Genomic DNA, 22,926 nt, shown 5'->3' on the forward strand with positions numbered 1-22,926 from the left:
ACCTTTTATTTCTTTTCTTTTTTTAATTAAATTATTATCTGTGTACATATTTTAACATTGCCTCCCCCCCATACATACCCTCCCTCCCCAGAGTTTTATGTCCATTGGTTGTACTTATATGCATGTATACAAGTCCTTCGGTTGATCTATTATCTCCCCCAGATCTCCCTATCTGCTGTAATTTGACAGTCTGCTTGTTGCTTTACTCTCTCTATATCTAGCTTTTGGTTCATCAGTTTATAATGTTCTTTATTATCCATAAATGAGTGAGGTCATGTGGTGTTTCTCTTTCATTGATTGGCTTATTTCACTCAGCATGATGTTCTCCAATTCCATCCAGGTTGCTGCAAATGATGAGAATTCCTTCTTTTTATGGCAGCATAGTATTCCATTGTGTAGAAGTACCACAGTTTTTTGATCCAATCATCTGCTGATGGGCACCTAGGCTGTTTCCAAATTCTGGCTATTGGAGATTGTGCTGCTATGAACATAGGGGTGCATATATCCTTTCTGATTGGTGTTTCTAGTTTCTTGGGATATATTCCTAGGAGTGGGATTACTGGGTCAAATGGAAGTTCCATTTTCAGTTTTTTGAGGAAACTCCACACTGTTCTCCACAGTGGTTGCACCAGTCTGCATTCCCACCAGCAGTGCACGAGGGTTCCTTTTTCTCCGCAATGATGCAGCCACTTTGAGGAAAACAATGCAGAGTGTCCTCAAAAAAATTAAAAATAGAACTGTCATTTGACTCAGTGATCCCACTTCTAGGAATATATTCTAAAAACCCTGAAACACCAATCACAAAGACTATATGTACCTCTATTTTCATAGCATGGAGGCATAGAACAGACTGGCATATCTCCATGGGGAGGTGGGGGTAGGAGGAGAGATAAATAAAAACATTTATATGTTTATATACATAGCCCAGGGACATGGCAATGGGGTGGTAAAGACCTGGGGTTAGGGTGGATAGGGGCTGGTTATAGAGGGGTAAAGAGAGAGGGAAGATGGAAGACATCTGTAATACTGTCAACAATAAAAAAAATTCTCTCTTCAAGAATATTGATGACATTGAAAAATGTTCACACTATATTTCAAAAACTACCCAGTTTATATAGTATCATTCTAACTTTATTTTGAAAATTACATATATATGTATATACATGTGCAGAAAATAATAGTTTCTCTTCTCAGTCTGGTGGTTAGGGTTTACTTGGACAGAAAATAATACTTCCTCATACTGTCCCTCTTCCTTGATTAGGTTATAAAGAGAATAAAATTTCCAAAAAGTAAGGAAGAAACTATAGCTTAACTTCTGGGTCAAATGGCTATATAAGTTCTTGCTTCAATAAGTTGATTCATTTCCATCAATTAGTAATATTGAATAATATATAAAAAGAAAGGAAATATATAGTTGGGCTCCATTGTGAGAGAGATATGTGCATTAAGCTACTAGTAATTGCACAGAAGTGTGAAAGAATGAAAGATCCTGAGGCCATTAGCTTGCTAAGATCTGGATGTAGGATTTGGCAGTAGCAGCCGAAAGCTTGCTTTCTCCCATATCCAATGGAATAATAGAGACTAAATAAAAGTGCTCAGGTGACTCATTGTGACACAAAACTTGACAGTTCTTAGAAGTAAATACAGGAGAATATATGCTTCCAGGGAGGGAAGTATTTCTTAAATAAGCCACAAAAGCAGGCTCATAAAGCAAGAGATTGATACATTTTGCTATATTAAATTAAAAACCTCCCATATATCAAACTGTATCATAAATCAAGTGAAAAATACAAGGCACAGTCTGGGAGAGGATATTGGCAATGCATATAAATGACAAAATAGTATTGTTGTTCAGAATAATAAGGAACTACAAATAAATAAAAACTAAAGAAACAATAAAAATTATGAAAAGCCATTTCACAGAAGAATAAACCAACATGGCCAATAAATGTATGAAAAGATACTCAACCCCAACAGTGATCAGGAAAACACATATTATAAAAGCAATGGGGTACCATTTCACATTTTTTATGATGACTAGTAAAAATGTATAAGTCCCACAATCCCATGTTTGGGAGTCAGGGAAAAGGAAACTCTTATACGTTGCTGTTGAAAGTGTAACTTTGTTGAACTATTTTAGAAAACAGTTGGCTTTTATGTAGTAAACTAGAGGCCCGGTGCATGAATTAGTGCATGGGTGGGGTCTCTCAGCCTGACTGGCAATTTGGGCCAATTACAGGGGAGGTAGAGAGGGAGAGTGCCCGGCCAGGGGGAGGGGCTATGGGAGATTTGCTGTGGGAGTGCACTGACCACCAGGGGGAAGCTCCTAGCTCCTGTGTTGAACATCTGCCTCCTGGTGGTCAGTGTGCATCATAGCAACTGGTCAACTGTTCGGTCATTTGGTCACTTAGGCTTTTATACACACACACACACACACACACACACACACACACACTCACACACACACACTAGAGGCCCAGTGCATGGAATTGCATGATACCGAGACCCCAGACCCACTGCACCACCATGGGGGCAGGACCCCAGACTCCACCATGCTGCCTTGGGACCCCAACCTGCCACAACACAAGACCCATCAATGCACCTCCTGTGAGTCCAGTTGTTTTTGTTATGGCATTACGGCCACAGGCCTTTTATAATAGAAATAGATTTGAAAATGCATAGACTCAGTAATTCCTCTCCTAGCTATATGACCTAGATAAATTCTCATACTTATGCACAAATGGAGATGCACAAAAATGCTTAATAGCATTGCTTGCTCTTGAAAAATAACCAGAAATATTCAAATTATGATCAATAAAATGATAAGTAAATTGTGATCTAATCATTTATACAATACCATATAGCAGTTAAAATGAATGAAGCAGAGCTATATGTATCTATATGAACGAGTCTCTATAATATAATAAAGAGTAGAGGAAAATTCACAGAATAAGTTTATTATGTGACACCATTTGTAGGAATCTGTAAAAGAACACCAGTTATATAATTGGATGCATAAGTATGAAGAAACACTGAGCTCATTACAGTGGTTACCTATAGGGTAAGAGAGAGACATGGGGTCAGGTATTCATATAGAAAAGTCTCAACCAGATTTACACACTTTAAAAAATAGGAGACCCATTGGCATAAAAGGCACAGTGTTGATATGATAAAGCCAAGGTGTTAGGGGAGAGGGGCAGTAAATGGCTATTCATTATCTCTCTACTCTTTTCTGAGTGTATGAAATTGTTCACAATAGAGAAAATAAGAGTATAAAAAAGATAACATAGATTCCAAATTTCCCACCAGCGTTTCAAGGACTCGGTCTATGAGGAATGGCAGCATCAGATTGCAGTTCTGTGTTGAGGAGGGACTAGGGGGAGTGTAGACAAGCCAGGACCTCCCACTGCAGCCCCAGAGATAGGAGGCCACTGCTGGCTGCTGCAGCTTTTGGTTGGGGAGCAGACAGCTAATAACAACAGAGGAAAGTGTTTCTCTCCTGGAGTAGTTGTCCATATAATACAAGATGCCTCCTAACCTTTCCGAGTCATGGTGCATACAGACCCTATTTGTCTGGCATGCTGGAGTAAGCCTACATGCCACTCTGGGGCTCTAGCTGCCTCAGGTTCTACTAGTGCCTATAAGAGAGCTGACTGGAGCAATGTGTCCAGGTATATATCCCACATCACACAAGTCTAACCTACTTACAGTAGACTAGTGTGCCATGACACACATCTTTTCTCATCTAAAAGTGGAGAAAATTATAGACTGTTCTAAATCAGTAGCACTTAGCATTTTGTAGGTCCATAGCTGCCCATAAGCAGTGCACTGGGAGTCATGCTATTGCTTGAATCTGTACACTAGCAGCTGGGAAGAGCTGGAGCTAGTGCAAAAGAAAGGCAGTTAACAGGGCCTGAAACTTTCCTTGTAAAGCAACTGCAGACAGGTCCACAGTGCTCTACAGTTTATACGTTGGCACCACAACAGGATGTGGCTTAATAAGGAGGTGAAAGCAGGTGACCTGGGTTGGCATATGTGGAGTAGGACAAGACAGAGAGAGCCAAACAGGATGGAACAAAGGTAGTCCCTCACCAGCAGCTCAGTGGGAGAAACTGGTAGGTCACACTATTGACTGAGCCACTCTAGTTATATTAGCTTATGATTTCCAATGTCTGTCTATATAATCATACTAGTATATATGTTAAACATAGCTCATTCTATGGATAGATTAAACATTATCCAAACACATTCATCTTTGTCCTAAAGTCCCAAGTTCAAAAAGCTCTCTCTGGTGGAAATACAGCGAGGTCCCTGAACTGGGTGGACCCAGCTTACATTTGCTGTCACTGTCTTAAATGTCAGTTACAGAGACTAGAGGAAGAAGAGCCTTCGTGCTGGGAGAGAGCCTGCAGACGGCACTTTCTCAATCTCCTTGGAGGAGAGCCAACTGGCCCTGGGATACAGCATAACAGGCTTGATGGAAGGCAGGGATGCCATGGAACAGATCTACTGATTACTAAAATACTGACATCTCTCCATATTTATTGGTAATTAGCCACCCAGAGCCCACTGACCCTGCTATACAACCAACCACTCTGCAACGCCGGCCCCTCTCTCAGGACCCCATCTCCCCACAGACCAGTAAACCAAGTGAAAAGCCTAACACAGTAGGGGGGTCGCCAGGCTGTTAAATAATTAGATTATCACCAATGAATGAAGATGAATCACCACAGCTACTCTTGAATGCTCCTTCACCCTGCTGGCACCATCACCTCCTTGGATCCCAAGAGAGAACAGCATCTCTTATTGGCCAGTTGCCTCTCAAACTAAACTATAATCCCTTTCTGGCAAAACGAAATAGCTCCATCTCTCTCTGGGCTATGTGCCAGGCTTAGGGGAAAGAAAGGGCCTTTCAATGCCACGGCCACAGCTTTATTGGAGAATTCGATCTTTCCTTATGAAGGTGCGAGAAGAGTCATCCTGACCCTCAGCACAGACCAAAGCTGGTCACTTTCCCAGAGTAATCCTTCTTCATGAGCCATCCTTCTTCCATCCCATGCCACTACCAGGCAGATCCCAGTCCCCATGACTTCACAACTTATTTCTCAGGAGGCCTGGACACTTCCTTGACACTTGAGTTCATCGAGTGATTAGAGAACCTGACCCTGGAATATGCAGCCACATCCGAGCATTAGCCCGGCCATCAGCAGAATCAAAAGGAGGCAGCAAGAGCTGGGAGGGAGAAGAGGTGCAGCCTGTGGGACAGAGGGTGGCGGAGAAGGGGTGTTCACAGCACGAAAGAATTTTGCAGTCCACTTGGGGAAACAGAGGAGGCAGGCAGGAGCTGCATTTGGATAGACAATCGGACATCACTCTGGGAGATAAGGGAAAAGCCAAAGCATAATGGCCACATCTACTCACCGGGGTTGGTTATTGTTAGGAGATCAAGCTGCCGCTGTTGCTGCAAAAGAAAACACACTGTGAGAGCACTGATTTGAGCCAGAGACCAACTTGTGCTTAGCAGGTCAACAGGGTACATTGAGATAAATTGGTGCTCACTCATGATTCTGCAGAGACAAAGGGAACGGGCGGCTTTCTGCTTGTCCTTGGATGGTCAGAGCTAAGTGGGTCTTTGAGGTCTTGCGGTCAAACCTGTATTGTGCTCAGGGAAAAGCCACGGGCTCATTTGCCTGTGCTCACACCTGCTACGCTGGGTAAGTGACTGACATCCTGGAGATTTTCTTTGTCTTGGGTCCTTACATCACCGTCAGTCTCCTGCTATGCCTTTCTAACCAAGATATTCCTGGGCTGCTTTACTTCTGGAATTTGCTCAGCCATGCTATGACCATTCCAATTATTAATGATCAAACTATTCCTTCTTCTTGCAGAAACCGGTTTGGCTCAGTGGATAGAGCGTCTGTCTGCGGACTGAAAGGGCCCAGGTTTGATTCTGGTCAAGGGCATGTACATTTGTTGCGGGCACATCCCCAGTAGAGGGTGTCCAAGAGGCAGCTGGTTGATGTTTCTCTCTCATGGATGTTTCTAGCTCTCTATCCCTTTCCCGTCCTCTCTGTAAAAAATCAATAAAATATATTTAAAACAAAACAAAACAAACAAACAAAAAAAGAAAACAAACTATTCCTTCTCTAAATAAATCCTCTTCTCTTGGTACCACACAACATTCAAAGAAAATAATATTTGTTGAACAAACTAAGGCAGATGGATGAGACTACATAGGTTCAGAGGCAACTCCGGGGTACCTCAAGGGTTGACATGACTAACATTTTGGAAGAGTTGTCTCTATCACAGAAAACTTGTGGGGAAACTCTGTTCTGGATTGGATGTCACTGGAACCTGAGGATGAGGATGGAAAAGTGGGTAATGTGGTCAGGCATGGGGCAATGGTGAGCAGCTCTCTTAAAGATTTAAGTCCCAGTTGACCTCTTTCTTTTCCTACATTTGATTTTACATAAATAGTACAAAAATCTGCATTTTTTTCTTAAAAGGGGCCCCAAAAAGCCCCACTTCGAGAACCATTGCCAGAGGCTACCCATTGCAAAACTTCTTCTGATTACCTGGTATTTCACCTAATGGATTCTTTGCCTTATTTCACCTTTCCTGCATTTCCCTCTTTATTTCATCTCTTTCCAAGAATGGCATCCTGGAATTCTGCATAAGCTGCAGTTTATGGCTCCCAACTATAAGCCAGGCACAGAACCAGACAATTTGCTATATCCTTTCTTTTTATACTCTTAGCAATCCTATAGAATTGGTATTGTACAGAGGAGGAAAATGAGATTCAGAGAGAAGAAATGATCTGTCTAAGACCACATCTTCATTAAAGGGAAGGGCCAGAATTAGAATTCAGTCAGTCTAATCCTGGCTTGAAAGGCCAAAATATGACAATGCACATAAATGATTATGATGATGCCAGGCATTCCATAGGTGCTCAAAAAAAAAAGATATATTTAGTATTGATGCTGTTATTATTAGATGGCTTATATTAGGGACCCTTGGTTTATATAAGCTACCTCTTCCATTTTCATAGAATTATGGAGGCTTAGACATCAAAGGTCATTGAATCTGACCTGTTATCAGGACAGAAATCCCCTCCATAATGTCCCCAGTAGTTGTACAAACTGCTTCTGTTTCATCCCTTTTCTTGATGGGGAACTCCTTACTTACCAGTCAGATAGCTCTACTTTAAGCTGAGTTGAAACCTGCTGTCTTATAACATCATTACTTTCCAGCTGCCTCATCCCATGACAACAATTTAGACAGATGAAGAAGAAGACCTGTGTTTCTTCTCTGCAGGTTAATTATTCCCAATTCCTTTGTCCTTTCCTCACAAGACCTGGTCTCCCTCCTCCTTCATTTATTTTTTAAAAAAATATATTTTATTGAGTTTTCACAGAGAGGAAGAGAGAGGGATAGAAACCTAGAAACAGCAATGAGAGAGAAGCATCGATCAGCTGCCTCCTGCACACCCCCCAATGGGGATGTGCCTGCAACCAAGGCACATGCCCTTGACTGGAATCGAACCCGGGACCTTTCAGTCCACAGGCTAACGCTCTATCTACTGAGCCAAACCGGTTTCAGCTCTCCTCCTCCATTTAACCTTGATCTGTCCTAGTCAGAACTTTTTTAAGACCAATCCATCCCTGCTTCTGTAACTTCTCAGCCTAAATGCAGGTCTGTGTCCTTGCGTGGCCTTCTCAATTGCACATCCCTATTTCCCGCCAGCTTATAACGCCTTCCAGTTGACATTTCCAAGCAAACAAAGCAATTCCAAGGTGCCATTGGCCCACATTATGAGCATATATCTTCATGCTGGAATAAACACACCCATGGGCTAGAAGGAATGCCAGAGCCAGAACGCTTCCTCTCCAAACAGAATTAGGCCAGCAATACAAGCTGCCTTTGCCGAGGCCAGCTGTGTGGCCAGGCACTTTCCTCATGCACGTGGAAAGCACACAACGTGTCCTTCTATTTTTCCACAGCTTGACTTTATGACTGTTGTTGGCGAGGAAGATCTATTTATCTGAAAAGTGTCTATTTCCTAATTAAGAGCTATCTCTGAAGGGTGACTCTGTGTCCAGGATCCAGCAGGGGAAAATGGAAGAACACCTGGCAGGAGGCAGACATACCTGGACATACCTCTGTGTGGCTTTGGATAACTTACTCTATGCCTCTGGCCTCCAACTTTGAGAAGAGTGAGGGAGACTAGGATACCTTCCCTGACTCCAAAGGCAACCAGACACTGTGCTTGTGGGCTCCCTCTTCTGGTGCAGAGATTCCCTGAGAATCCCTGTAGCCAGGACATGAGGGGCTCGGAGAACAGTCAGACTTTAAAAGGGGCCACATTTTAAGCTTTCTTTTGTGTTGCAATTTTCATACGTGTCTTCCTCACTAGTCGTGGGGCCTCTTAAAACTCTGGAACATCTATTTTACAGTCCATAGGGGAGCCCTGGGTAAACATTTACTTAAACTTAACTAAGCCATTCCTGAAATCCACTTTATCCGCTCAAACCCCCAAGCCTTGGCTCAGGCTGGCTCCCAGCCCAGCTTAATCTCTCATGATCTTTGTGGCCTCCAGGAGGCCTCCAGGAGGCCATCTCTGCACACCTCCAGGAGGCCATCTCTGCACACCTCCAGGAGGCCATCTCTGCACACCAAACCCAACCCTCTTCTCTCCCTTCCTCAGAGCAGAATGAGTATTTCGCTTTGTTCTTCCAATGCATCTTTTAAAACATACCTTTTGTAGCATGCTCTATCTTAATAGACTGCTTCCTTCTGTTTCTCACAAGGTCCTTACTCAAAGACAAGACTATGTCCTTTCATCTGAATGTCTCTTATGCCAACACAAAGGCCTGGAGAAATGTTTGATTTCTAAATCAAATGACTCCACTACTCCTCTTAGGCAGGAATTAATGAGCATGGAGAGTAAGCATGCTCCTTCCTTGCCAGGACTTTCGGCCGGGCCTTTGGGGGGTCTTGCCTTTACGATTTTGCTTTCACCGTCTCTGCAGCTGGCAGTGCTGCCTGTCTGCCTCCTCTGGGAGACCTTCTTCTTTGACTCCCTCCATCAGCAGGATGGCTGACTCTTCTTGACTCCCACAGCTCCTCCTCCTGTCTGTGCCACTTGTTCTGTGGTGATGAATTAGGTCTGGTCACAAGCCCATTTAACCTACAGTTCCCTGACATATGTGTGCACCACCTAGTGGCTCAAGCAGATAAGTGTAGGCTATTGTTTTAAGCTGTAGCTCTTATTAGTTAGATGGAATTGGAAAATCTGCATGCTATATATGCAGAAGAAAAAGTACATGCTCGAGAACCACTGTATCACAATTTTTACCTAAAAAACTGAGATATCCAAGTAATTCCTTTAAAGTTCTTAAAAAATGAAAGGAATACAATGAATGGGAAAATTTTCACTACTGGTCTACCTAGTATGATCATTTGAGATTGCCAATGGAAACTCTATGGCATTTGTAAAAATAGGGCACATGATTTGTGGAATTTTATCAATAATGCACAATCAGCTTTATATAGAGGATGCATATTAGATGTAAATAATTACCAAATTGTTATAATTAGCTAACAACCGAGAGATAAGGGTCTTTTATATGGAGATACAGTATCAAACTGCCTAGAGGTAAAAATGCAATGTAAGATGGAGGAGACAAAGTTGGTGATCTAGGAGGTTTGGCGGCTGACAGGGCCTGTGGGGAATGAGAGATGAGCAGGTGAACCACTAGGTGACCAAAAGTTATAGTATATGGAAGGCAGGGCCTTCATATGTGTTGTAATGTGTGTACACATGGTATGTGTTTTGAGGAGTGGGACATTCCTCCCTCAAGTGAAGGAATTCTACACCTAGACAGAAATGTGTCAATGTGTGCCAATGTGGTATTTCATGGACTCCTGGAGGAGGGTGGGTATGCCAGGGTGGGTCAGTTAGGCATTGACGTGGGACCTCCTGGCTGTGTATGAGCCCTGCACCCCGCCTTCCCAGGTAGGGGTGGTGCTCCATGGACATTATGAAGAAACCCATTTCTGTGCTTGAGCACCATAGATGAATGCTCCATCGTGACTCCATACAGACCATAGAGGGTTGGGTGTTCCAAGGCCAACAGGAGCAATCTCTTAATTTGATGCCTGCTGGGAAGGCCAGAGCATCTACAGTGGATGCTTGAGGAACTATCTGCCAGCATCCTTGCTCCAAGAGTCATTCATCTTCCCCCATGCATCCAGTGGAAGCTCTTTCATTAATATAATGTCACCGACCCCTGGTCCAAGAATAAAAGTACTGAAAGGTGAGCCAATTTGAAATCTCATCCACGAATTCCAGATTTTTTATGGGTTCAATTTATTCTCAATGAAACTATTATTATTGTCCTAAGTTAAATAACCTATCTTTAAACTTTTTATAATTATGAAAACAAATATGCTTATTTTTGTCATTTTCCAAATTTCTAGAAAAGTTAGAAAGTAAAAATTAATGAAATCCCACTACTAAAAGAGAACCATAGTTAGCATTTTGGTGTATTTTCTTGTCATCTTTCTTGCTTGTGTATATTTAATCAGAATATATAAAAAATGAAGTATGTTTTAATCTTATGCAACATTGTTTTTGTGTTGATTTTTTTGTCCCAGGCCATGTCTTTGGTTTGAAGTATAAGGGTGTAAGTCACATTTATTTACTGTCCTAACTTATATGTTTGCTCTCACTGCTGTGATTTTGTTTCTAGTCCCTTTTTTTTCAAGGAAGGTGGCATTAATCAGCAAGACTTCAGTAGGGTACCATTTGGCTCTTTCATCACAAGGAGGCAGTTTGAAAGGCCCAGCTACTGCAGCCTAGTGATGTAGACAAAGGCATGTGAATTTGGGGAAATCTCTTCCCTAGAAGATTTTATTCTTCATCCATGAATCCCTCTGACTGCAGTTACAGAAGGCATTTTGTAGAAAGAGCTCCAGATTCAAACCAGAAAGATGAAGGGGTGACTCCTGATTCTGTCATCCCTGAGCTGTGTCATTAGAGGCATGTTACCTAGGCTACCTGGCAATTAGATACTCCATCCATAAGAGTGCAGACCAACTCCAGAAGCCTAACAGGAAAGAGAAGCTGAGAGAAAGGGTAAGAACTGTTCTGAACAGGGGTCAACAGACAAAGTGGGAGACACTGGTTGAGAGCTGGGATTTCTGAGTGCAGGCTTCAGCTCCACTCTGCCTCCAGCTGAGACTTTGGGCTTCTCACCACCTGGCATCTAGCATTTTATAGCAGCATCTTAGCTGGTCTCCCTGCTTCTACTTCTCCTCCTCCAGTTCATCCACATCACAGCTAAAGTGAGATATCTGGAATGCACATCTAAAAACTCTTCAGGGCTTCTACAGAACCAAGTCTGAATCTTCGCTACTTTCAGGACCTCTGAGACCGCCTCCTGTTTCCTGTTCTCTGACTCCAAGCTCCAGCCATGCCGATCTGCTTCATGTTCCCATGTTGCTATGCTCTGACCTCCAGGCCTTTGCACACACACACTGTTCCCTCTTTTGGGCACAGCATTGCCGCCACCACCTACTTCACCTGCTTGTTATTCAGCTATCAACTCACGCGCCACCTCTTCCGTAAAGGTTTTCTTGGTCTGCCAGGGCTGGGCTGGATCTTGTCCTTATCCCCTGACCATCCCATCAGAGCACCATCACACTGCAGTTCCCTGGCCTGTTTACTCCCCACCATCTCTTCTGGCTTTGTGAGCTCCCTGAGGGCAGAGGCTGTGCCATCATTGCTTCCTCGAGGACTGGCCTGATGCCTGATCAATATGTGGTGTTCAATGAAGATCTGCTTATCACCTATTACCAAGGTGACAACTAGACTGAACTTGTCATAGGAACAGGTCTTTAGTATATCCCCCCTGCCAAAACACACATACACACACACACACACACACACACACACACACACATACACATCCCATACTTTTTCATAAAACCCTTTCTGTTTCTGCCTTGGGGACCTACGGACAGGGCCACAGAGAATTTCGCTTTGGCCTTCTTCATCCAGAAGAATTAGGAGGCTATGGTTAAAAATGGTCTTTTCATTTTGGTCACGAACTGCATCGCAATTACTGCTCAGAATAAGAAAGAGACATGGTGTTCCGGGAGCTTCGGGGCTGTTTGATGTGTTGGTTCTGCGTGGTGGAAGAGAATAGTCACTGATTACGTGTTCTGTTTTGCTTTCCGCACTTCATGCAGGATCGCTATTTGGGGAGAAGTCAGCCTTTCGTGGCACAGAGTGGAGACAATTTAAACAGAGCACCCGTCATCTCTGTGCCTCCTCCTGTCCCTGCGGAAGCCTGAGGATCAGCACCCTCAGGAACAGGGGTTACAGGGGCTCAGCCCCTTACTTTTCCTGCAGTTCCTCCCCCGCCCCCAGCCATTCTCATTCTCTCCACATCTAGGGATCTCAGGCCCTGCCCTCCCCACAGCATAGCTGCTTCCTTACAAAATATTTCAGGTGGTGCTGGCCCCTCTGAACTCACTACTTCCGACCTCTCACTCCCATCTAGCCTCCTCACCGGCTGCAGGAGTGATTATTCTAAAATTAAATCCACTTCTTTCTTTAGAATAATTTACTGATCCCCATTGCATTTCTGATAAAGACTCGAATTCTTAGCTTGATATTCCAGGAGGGTGTGATATTCCACGAGTTTTATGCACTATTTTAAAAAGCAGTTTGTATAGATTAAAATAACCTCGTATTTAGAGAATAAACAAGTTACCTTTATTTTCAGAACCAAACTTTCACCAAGTTCAGGTGGCCTGACATGTTGGTCAGTGCCACGCGCAGAAGTTGGACCCTCTCCTGGCAGCTGGAGCGGTGGGGAGAAGCAGGGACAGCGTCACCTCTGTGAGGACGGGAGCAGGGAGCATGCACGTTTGGAAAGCACCGTCTCAAGGAACCGAGCTCATGCCCACGCCCCACTGGAACGGGACAGGGCCTCTGTGTGCAGATGGAAAAGCCCACCACCTTATGCTCACTGACCTGCCGCCCACCCTTGACATGGCTCCTTCTCCTCATGCCAAACAACTGCTGTGCAACCACAGAGAGCACTGTGCTTCCCTTCTCTGACTCCTCGCTTATTTGTTTGTAATTCGGCAAGTATCAGTGGAGCATCTACTCTGCACCTGGCACACTGCTGAGGGCAGGGAAAGACACAGCCCTGGCTTGAGACGTAGCTAAAGGGAAGTGGAGAAGACACACAACAAGCAATCATTGCACTAATTAGTTTAAGCTACAGTATGTGCTCCCAAGAAAAATGTGGTGAAGTGTCTATGACCAGAGTTCAAAATACCCATCAGGCCTCATCTGGCCCACCGGCTAAAGCCTGGATGCCACCCTAAGCACCCCCAACTCCACCACCTTCTAGGGGAACCTGAGCAGTGGCTGAGGCTCAGCCTCCACATTGGGTACCTAATCCCACCAGGATAATAGAAAATGTATTAGCGTTTTATGCAGGGAGAGAGTGAACATCACTCGAGGGGTTCAATTCTATGGGAAGCCGATTGGGGGGACAGACAAAAACTGGGGCTGCGCATGTGAGATTGTGTCAATGTGTTCCCTGGGAAGCTCCTCCTCCTGTAGCTTCCTGTTCCTGGCAAAGCCGGGCCCGGCAAGTGGCTCTCTCCCCTTTCGCTTACAGGAGCGCTCAGCTCATCCCTGGCAGCCAGCAGGAAAGCAAGTGGAGATGGAGGAGCCTTGAGAACTGCAAGCGCATCCTGGAAGCAGGGTGGTCAGCAGCAGTGGCCATAGCAGCTGCCATTCGCTGAGCACCTCCAGTGAGCCAATCCTACAACCTTCGGAGGTGTGCCTTGCTACCCCTTTTTACAGATGAAGCTCAAGGTCAAGAGGTCAGGCTACTTGCCCAAGGTTACAGCTGCTAAGTGGAAAACACTAGACTGAAGCCCACGCTTTGGGGCGGAAGCTTGTGCTCAGTTAGCTGTGAGCAGCAAGTGGGGAGCCGTGAGGGAGCAACCCAGGCTGCAGTGGGAGCCGGCTGGTGACGAGGCCCGGTCAGCACAGCCTCTGCTCACCCGGCAGCGGCAGGAGCTACAATTTCAGGGTGACCTTCCCCACGTTTCCCTCACGGTGCCCACAGTTTGAAATGCTATGTTTACCCGTGCTTATGCTTGATGAGTGCCATTCCCATTAAAGTCTAAGCTCTGCTGGCTGGGTGGACTTTGCCTAATTCTGTGCCCACAGGCTGCATATGGAAGGTTAGCTCAGGTTTTCAGAGGGCGGTAAACAGCTGCAACCCCCACTCCTGCTGGAGAGAAATGACACGCCATGAAACCCCAGCAGATGGGGGGGGGGGGGGTTCGTGCCGGGGGTCAGGCCCTCCCCCAGCTCTGGAGGAAAGACTTGTGGGTGCATCAGAGAACAGCAGAGGAGGCTGTTAGTCACAAGGGAAGACTGCCTGCCAGGACAGACTGCTGCTTCCTCACCCTCCACCCCAGTGGTGCCAGCCATGAGGAGACCTTCAAGAACGGACATGGCATCTAAGTGATGTGCAGCTCGAGGCTGGAGAGAACCCATAGGTGTCTGACAGATGGTTTCCATCCACTGTCTAAGTGACCTAATCATATCCCACACTATACTTAGGTATCTACATATTAGCCTCTCTTTTCTCCTCATGTGTACCTCTCCTCTCTCCATGTACTGCCCCCTGACTCTGCCTCCCCCCATCCAAAGGTTGGGAGCTGACTATTTTTCACTTCTCTGTACTCTCCCTCTCCCTGACCTCCAAAAGGGCAGCAAGGAGTTTGTTGCAAATGTGATGTTTAGGCTTGTCATGAGTTCAAGGGACATGATCAATTCTCTTGTTTAAGATGTTTGATTAAGTCACAATGCTTCTTTTATAGAATCAAACTACAGAGTTTAAAGGTATGTCTTTTAGGCCTTCAATTTATACTTTAAAACTGTGATCCCTCTTCATCATTAAGGTCACCGAATGCCAGCCCCAGTGAATGAGGCCATCCTGTATCAAGCCCAGCGGTCGGCAAACTCATTAGTCAACAGAGCGGCAAACCGCAGCTCACAAGCTGCATGAGGCTCTTGAACCGCAGTTTGCCAACCACTGATCTAGACCAATGACTTTACTTCAAAGAAAAGTGAGCTGAGTCCAGAGGGAAGGGAGCTACTCAGAGTCACCTGCCACATTGTTCTGCAATTTTTGCCCACGTGCCTCCTTCATTAGAGTAGAAAGAAGGAGTTTATGTCTCTGTCTAGTGCCTAGAAAACATAGATGCCCAACCATGGCTGGTGTGGCTCCGTTGGCTGGGCATTGTCCCATGCGCTGAAAGTTGTTGGTTTGATTCCCAGTCGGGGCGGGGCACATGCCCTGCTTACAGGTTCCATCCCTTGTAGGGGGCGAATGATCGATGTTGCACTCTCACATCCATGTTTCTCTCTCTTTTTCCCTCTCTCTTCCTCTCTAAAAAATCAATATAACATCTTTAAACATTAAAAACACACACACAGATGCCTAGGAAAAAATGTTTAAAAAAAGCAAGGGAATGGGGTGGTGAGTGAAGGGAGGGGAGGGGTTTAGCCAGGAATTTGTCCAGAGTTTCAATGTCAAGTTGCTTATTTGATTCAACTGGTTTTAACTGAGGAGTTACCAGAAAGACTTCCTTTAAGAGATGGTCATTGAAATGGCTCCTAAAGGATGGGGACTATTTTACTTTTCCCTGAGAAAGTGGGGCCAACTTGCAAGGCAGACTAGAAGGACAGGAACCTGCATTGGCCATGAGGCCTGGCTGTCCTCTGTCTCTGGGACCTAATGCGTCCATTTGTGCTTGACATTTGGTTCTTAAAACTGTCAGGGCGTCTCTCTGAAACATTGTTTTCTGTTTGTTCATCTAAACATTTATTTATTTTACATATGACATTAAATCCAAGAAAGGAATTTGAAGGAGCTTACAATAAAAGAATGCAACAAAATAAAAACCATGTAACTAAAGACAAAGAGAAAAAGGAAAACAGGAATAGGGGGAATCAGATGATTCGAGGTGTAAGGCCATCACTCACAATGAATACCCTAAGGTACTCCGCCCACTTGCTAGAGGTGGGCACAATGTTGGCCCTCAGCTTTTAGCAATCTAAGCACAGGGGACAACTCAGATACAAGAGACCCAGGGTCCTCAGAGAGAAAACAGTAACACACAAACAAAAACACTTGCCTCAGGGAATCCTAGCCTTTCCTGAGCTGAGGCCTGAGGGAAATCTCCTCTCGGGGTCCTGGGGGAGGGTATGCTGAGGCCTGGCGGGAGACAGGAGCTGGTCAGGTCGTGCTGTGTTTGGAGCTGTGTTTGGAACCAGCAGACCTGACTCCCATGCGGCTCGTGGATAAGGCGTATGGAGCACAGAGATGAAATATGGGGTCACGAGATCAGTGGGCCAGAATGAGAAGCCACGGGTCTGTGCCAAGGACGAGAGCCAAGGACAGACAATGAGCACCGATCCTGGCTGGCACACTACCGTGGGTAATGCTCCTGGACACATCCTTAACCTCCCTCATGCCCACATTTCTAAAATGGGATGAAAGAGACTTTAAACAGGAATATCATTTCACTCAGCATTTTTACATTACAACAAATATTCCCGTGTTATGGGATAATAATAAGTCCACACCTTTTAAAAACATAATATACAAAACTCAATAAAACAGTGAAGTTTCAGATTTTTTGAGAGTATCCAGGTACGTACCGAGTTGGGAGAATTTGGAGGTTCTCATCTCTAAAAAGATCCCATCACATCATACTTAAGTAAGTGCTCAACAAAGTCTCCTGTCTCTCTCCCCTCCCCCATTCCTAAGATTCAGCAAATGTGCAGAGTTCACAGCAGCTCCTCACAAAACTGCGGCAAGAACTGAGTGGAATAATGGATCAGAAACACGTGGAAGCCAGAAGCTGTGTGTCCTGGCCTCAGCTTTCCCACCCACTTGCAGTATGAGCCAATAATTCACCTTCTCTGAACCTGTCTCCACCACATACTGGTTTAACGACCACGGGCAAGTCAGTTACACGCTATGAAATGTGCTTAGCAACCCACCTACTGGTAAAGCATTTACCAGTAGCTCAGTGGTTGGCACATAACCTCTGGGCAAATGGCACACAGTCTGTTAACACTTTTATTTTTAATTCCAAGATTTCTTGGTTGGGAAGCTTTTCTTCCTGTTTCTCTATATATGGCTTCTCCCTTACACCATCACCTCCTTCCCCCCGCCCCCGAAGCCTCTCCTCTTCCAGGCTGGGTTAGGTGCCTCCTTACAATGACCCCTCAGCACCCTGTGCTACCCCTGGCCACAGATGTTATCATGTGGGTTGAGTTACCCACTCCAAGCTCTGCGGGCAAGGAGGCTGTGTGAATCAGGTGTCTCCTGCTCCCACCACCGCACTTGGCACGGAGCAGACCCTCAGTCATGTTTGCTGAACTGCACGAAACTGTGGAGTTCCTGTGGAAAATATCGTGACATTCAAAATAAAACTCCGGCACTGAAAGTGAGGCAACATTAATCTGTGTTCCTGCCCAGCGAGTGTAATGCCTCTGCACAACGTCAGAGTCATGTATACGGCAGGAAGTAAAAGTGCCAGGCCAGGGAAGTCTACTTTCCTCGTTTGATCGGCTCTCCACGACTTTCCATAAAAAAGTTGCCGGCTTGATGGTGGGGAAAGAATCCAGATCTAATTGTTCTTTGTAAGCCTGGGACAGAAGGTATTGTTGCTTGAAAAATGGAGCTGTCTAAATTAATTTTCCTGAAACAAACATCTTTGCCAAATAAAAGCAATGCATAATAACAACCCGTAATTAAAAGTAAAATGATACCTTTTGTTACGTGGGGAGAGCAAATGTGTTCGCCACAAAAAAAGAGACCAAAATGTTATTTTCTTGGAACTCCAGGGACACATCTTGAAGTCTTCTGTGTGCGAGTGTGTGTGTGTGTGTGTGTGTGTGTGTGTGTGTGTTTCGAGTGGGGTGGGGGAGATGTCTCTTTCCCCTTCTTTTGCTTTTGAATTCATCTCTGATTTCTAAACAATGCAGCCAGAATATTCTTATATTCCATTCAACTCCTAACAGACAATATTGGGAAAGTAACATATATTGAACGGCCCTTATCTTCCCTTGACTAACTTTCCTAATCTATTTTTAATTGATTTCAATTTACATATATACACACATATGCAAAACTGATAAATCCTTTCTAGAAAAGAGTTAAGATGTTAAAATCTTTAATTGAATATCTACTCTGCAACAAATGCTTTTTTAATATTTGAATTTTATTTTCACAACACTTTCATCATCAGGTATTTAACCCCATTTTTGAGTTGAGGAAACTGATGCTCACAGAAGTTAAGTAAATTGCCACAAGTCACATAGCAACTAAGGGATGGAGCTGAGATTTTAAACCAAGCCAATGACCATGAAGCCCTGTCCTTAAAAACACTCTTTCCATAGTATTAAATAATAGTATTAATTATATTAAAGAGAAAAACACACAAAAAAGCTCTGTATCTTCACAGCTGTTCTCATTTCTTCCATGATGTGTTCTAGTTCTATATGTATGAATGTTTGTCAGACACACCAATAATTATATATAAGAACAAAGATGTAGCAATGGCATGAATATGGCTTTTCGACTTTCTGCATTGTTATCTATAGGTTATATTATATTTTAAGAAGTATTCCAATAGTATTGCATCATCACTGTAAACATTATTTTAATGAGTTCATAATGTTCCATTTAGTGAAAGTACATAGTTTACTTAAATACAGGACATTTGGGCAATTATTATTTTGTTATTATAAATGACATTACAATAAACATCTTCCTGAATACAATTTTGTTCTTCATTTGGATTAGATTATTTCTCTGGGCTGAATACACAAGAGTGGAATTACTGGGTCAGAAAGTATGTACCTTTTTATTACTCATGATACATATTGCCAAATTGCTTTCTAGTGGGATCATTCCAATTTATACTCCCATGAACAGTGTGTGAAATAAAGATTTTACTGTAGCCTTGCCAGCATGGGGGATTATAACTTTTAAAATATTTTTTTAATTAATGTAATAGTTATCATATGGTATCTGACCATTATTTTAATTGTCTTTTTTTAAAAGGTGATCCATTGGGCTTTAATTTTTTTTTCTTCATTATCTGGTTCACTTATTGTATTTCCTACACTGAGGCCTGATTTTTCACATTTAGCTGTGCAGCATTAAGATTTTTGCTCTATTTTATTTTAAACTCTCAGGAGATAATCACCTCTCTTGTTCTTGCTTCACTACCTTTGGTGGCACTGGAAATACCCAATTTAGCACCACATAAGATGCTCACCCTATATAAAAAGGGGTATTTAAAACAAATCCTCACCAGAGGATATGTTTTTATTGATTTGAGAGAGAGAAATAGAGAGAGAGAGAAAGAGAAACATTTATCTGTTGCCTCCTGTACATGCCCCAAATGTGAATTGAACCCGCATCTTAGGTATGTGCCCTGACCAGGAACCGAGCTTGCCACCTTTTGGAAGGAACCAACTGAACCACTCAGCCAGGACTAAGGTGCATTTTTAACATATCCCATCAAAGATGGACCCCGGTGAAACTTGGAAACATGGCTAGTATAGACTCAAGAGGATAAAGGATGCTCTGAGCTCTGCCATTCCCTTTTAGCCCCCTCTTAAGGACTGGTGATGTCACTTCCCTCAGAGTGAGGAGCTCTGCAGGAGACCAACACCAACAGGGCGCCTGAACAAGCAGTTAGTCTTTTCCATGGTCCCCCAAATTCTCACCTGCACGACTCTATAGAAGAGAATATTCTTTCTCCTTACACCCAGGAAAGCCAGGGTTGTCTCCTGACCTCGGAAGACAGGAAGCCACGTGGTCCCAGCTCGCCAGACGGAGGAGCTCCCCCAGAGCCCGCCTGAGGTTCCACCCGCGGCCTAGGCCTACTGGTTTCAAGTACTTTTGTCTATTTTGTTTTCTGTTTTGCTATGTTTTGGAGATCTTTTTTTTTTTTTTTTTGGGGGGGGGGTGCAACTGTCATCTTCTATGGGTATGTTTCCTGCTGAGGATTTGAGGGAAAGGCTTGTTTTAGGTATTCAGGACCCTGAGCAGTAAGCCACCTGCTCCCTGTCTATGAATGTCATTGGGCTCCTCATTCTGATGCTTTCAGAGGACAGCAGCTACTCCGTCAGCCATAGATGCCCATGGCTTGGCATGTACTGCACACACAGCTCTGTGCTGAGCCCTGAGCAGGCTGGGAAGTGGGCCCAGAGAAACACTGACCTGGGCCAGGCATTCTGCTCACAGTAGCCCATGTAGGCCCCAACCATTATGAGGTATATTTCATAAATCCATTTTATAGGTGAAGAAACTGGAGTTAAAAATCATCAATAGAATTATCTATGATTTCCCTGCCTCTGGTTTCACTGCCCTCAATCCATTCTTGACCCTGTAACCAAAGTGAAATGCCAAAAAATGCAAGTCTGCCCATCCAGCGTGGCTCAGTGGTTGAGAATCCAGCCATGAATCAGGAGGTCACGGTTCGAGTCCCTGTCAGGGCACATGCCCAGGTTACAGGCTAGATACTCAGTGAGGTACATGCAGGAGGCAGCCGATCTATAATTCTCTCTCATCATCGATGTTTCTGCCTCCATCTCCCTTCCTCTCTCTGAAATCAATAAAAACATATGTTAAAAAAATGAAAGTCTGACATGCCGCTCCCCTCTTTACAATTCCCCCTTGACACAGTACTAATACCTACACTACCTGATGTGGCCTCTGCCCACGTGGCCTCTGTAGTCTCCATGCTTGCCACCACTCACTCCCCTCCTACTCCAGGCTTCAGCCAACATATGTTGCTCCCTCGCCACAGCTTCCGGTCATGATCTATCCTCATTTAGCTATTCCCACTCCTTTCTCAAACCTCAGCTGATAGGTTACTTCCATCATTAAGCTTTATCTGACCTCCCAGATTGGTTGAGATGCCAGTCTCCTGTGTTTGTACCCCCACCCCTCATCACAGCACTTTACCTACCATCCCACAATTGTCTGTTTTGTCACTCAACTGTGAGTTCCTTGCAGCCCTAGCATTTAATCATAGTGCCAGCACAAAGTAGATGCCTGCTACAGACTGAATGGTTATGTTCCCTGCCCCCAAATTTATATGTTGAAAACTAAATCGCAATGTCATGATATTTGGGTGTGGGGCCTTAGGGAGGTGATTGGGTCATGAGGGTGAACCCTAATGAATAGGACTAGTGCCCTTATAAAAGACACTCCAGAGAGACTTCCCAGCATCTACTATGCAAGGGCACAGCAAGAAGATGACCCTCTGGGAACCAGAAAGCAGGCTCTCACCAGATACCGGATCTGCCAGGGCCCTGATTATGGACTTGCGGCCTCCAGAGCTGTGATAAATTTTTCTTACTTACTAAGCCAGCCAATGTGTGATATTTTTATTATAGCAGCCAAAACAGACTAAGACAATGCCCCATAAAGACACTTGGATAAATTAAGAAATGAGCAGAATCAGAAGAGACTACGGAGTTAGCACATAGGTTACAATCCAAGAGGTGAGAGGCTTTCTCATTGTTCTTTTCTGTTGCTACTCTGAGGTGCTGATGTTCCTGTTTAGCATTCATTGGGTGACTGGTGGAATAAATAATAGAGAGTTCTGATCACCAATAAACAAAGAGGAAGGCATTATTTGTCTGTGACCAAGCTTTGTTATCTCAGCTATAGTCCCCAGAGGGTGTCTGGCCCAGGCCACCCACCAGCACTTGGAGGAGGACCTACTGCGGGCCCTGCAACCACCGCCTAGCTTGACTCCTGCTCTTCTGTCTGGCTTTCCAGCTGCTACCACTGAGCAAAAGCCTATTACATACCATTGGCTGTACTCAGTGCTTTACTTCTCTCACCTCAAATCTCCAGTGCTTGTTAATAAACCTGAAATGCAGGCACCACCCTTCTTATACAGGAGGGGAGACCGAAGCTCCATGCATCTTAGCTACGCTTTCTAGGCAGCGCGGTTAAAGAGTTCCAGCCTGGGGATCAGACCCAAGTCTCCCTGACTCCAGAGTCCATGCTCTCCTTAACACATTGCCCTGCCCTGCTTCGAACAGCTTCTCGCCATGAGAACACAGCAGGTGAATGAGAAAAACCTAATGAATCAGGTGCATTCTTCTTTGGAAGCACCGTGGATTCTCTGAATCAAACCTTTTCTTCCCTGAGCCAGCTCCTCTGTGCGGGCAGATGGCAGATGGTGACAATTGTCCATTGCTTCTCTGAATATCACATTTGTATGCTATTCAAACACACATTTACAAAGATGTGTCTGTAGGCAGAGATGGAACACAGAATGGAGAATATGCTTTTCTTCACCGGCCTGTTATGTCCCTAAATGTGTCAATATTTTTCCTCTGAAAGTGGAGCACTACACTGGCTCCCTTTTTGTCTCTGCTTCAATGGCTCTGTAATGACCAGCAAGAAAGACTCGGCAGCTGGCCCTCCAGAGAGAGCACTGCTCCCGCCCTTCCATGAGCGGAAAGAAGAAAGAGCTCCTTGTGCTGAGATGGATCTATTAGTGACTTTTCCCACCAGGGGTGTGTGTGTGTGTGTGTGTGTGTGTGTGTGTGTGTGTGTGTAATGTAGAAAGCGTGAAAGTGAGAAAGAATAAGAAATAAAGCATGAACAAGAAGGAGGAGGAGGAGGAGGAGAATGAGAGAAAGAGAGAGAGAGAGAGAAACAAGCAGGGGAAAGGAAGTGCAAATAAAGCCCAGCTCCCTGAGACTCACTGTAGGGAGCCCTGGCGGGCTCTTGGAGATCCTCTAGCTCAGGGTCAGCAAACTGCAGAAATGCAGCC

At 44.5% G+C, this 22,926-nt stretch overlaps 1 protein-coding gene across 1 annotated transcript in view; it reads right to left on the bottom strand.

The window, feature by feature from the left end:
• Positions 1–22,926, bottom strand: part of AGBL4 (AGBL carboxypeptidase 4) — an 892,605-nt gene that overhangs the window by 264,871 nt on the left and 604,808 nt on the right. The window contains exon 6 of the mRNA XM_084872915.1: positions 5,422–5,461. Coding sequence (XP_084729041.1) covers positions 5,422–5,461 — 40 coding nt within the window. The remainder of the gene's footprint in view (positions 1–5,421; positions 5,462–22,926) is intronic.

This window comes from Pipistrellus hanaki (assembly GCF_964339955.1).
Source record: "Pipistrellus hanaki genome assembly, chromosome: 2".
In the NCBI taxonomy this organism is placed as follows: domain Eukaryota; kingdom Metazoa; phylum Chordata; class Mammalia; order Chiroptera; family Vespertilionidae; genus Pipistrellus; species Pipistrellus hanaki.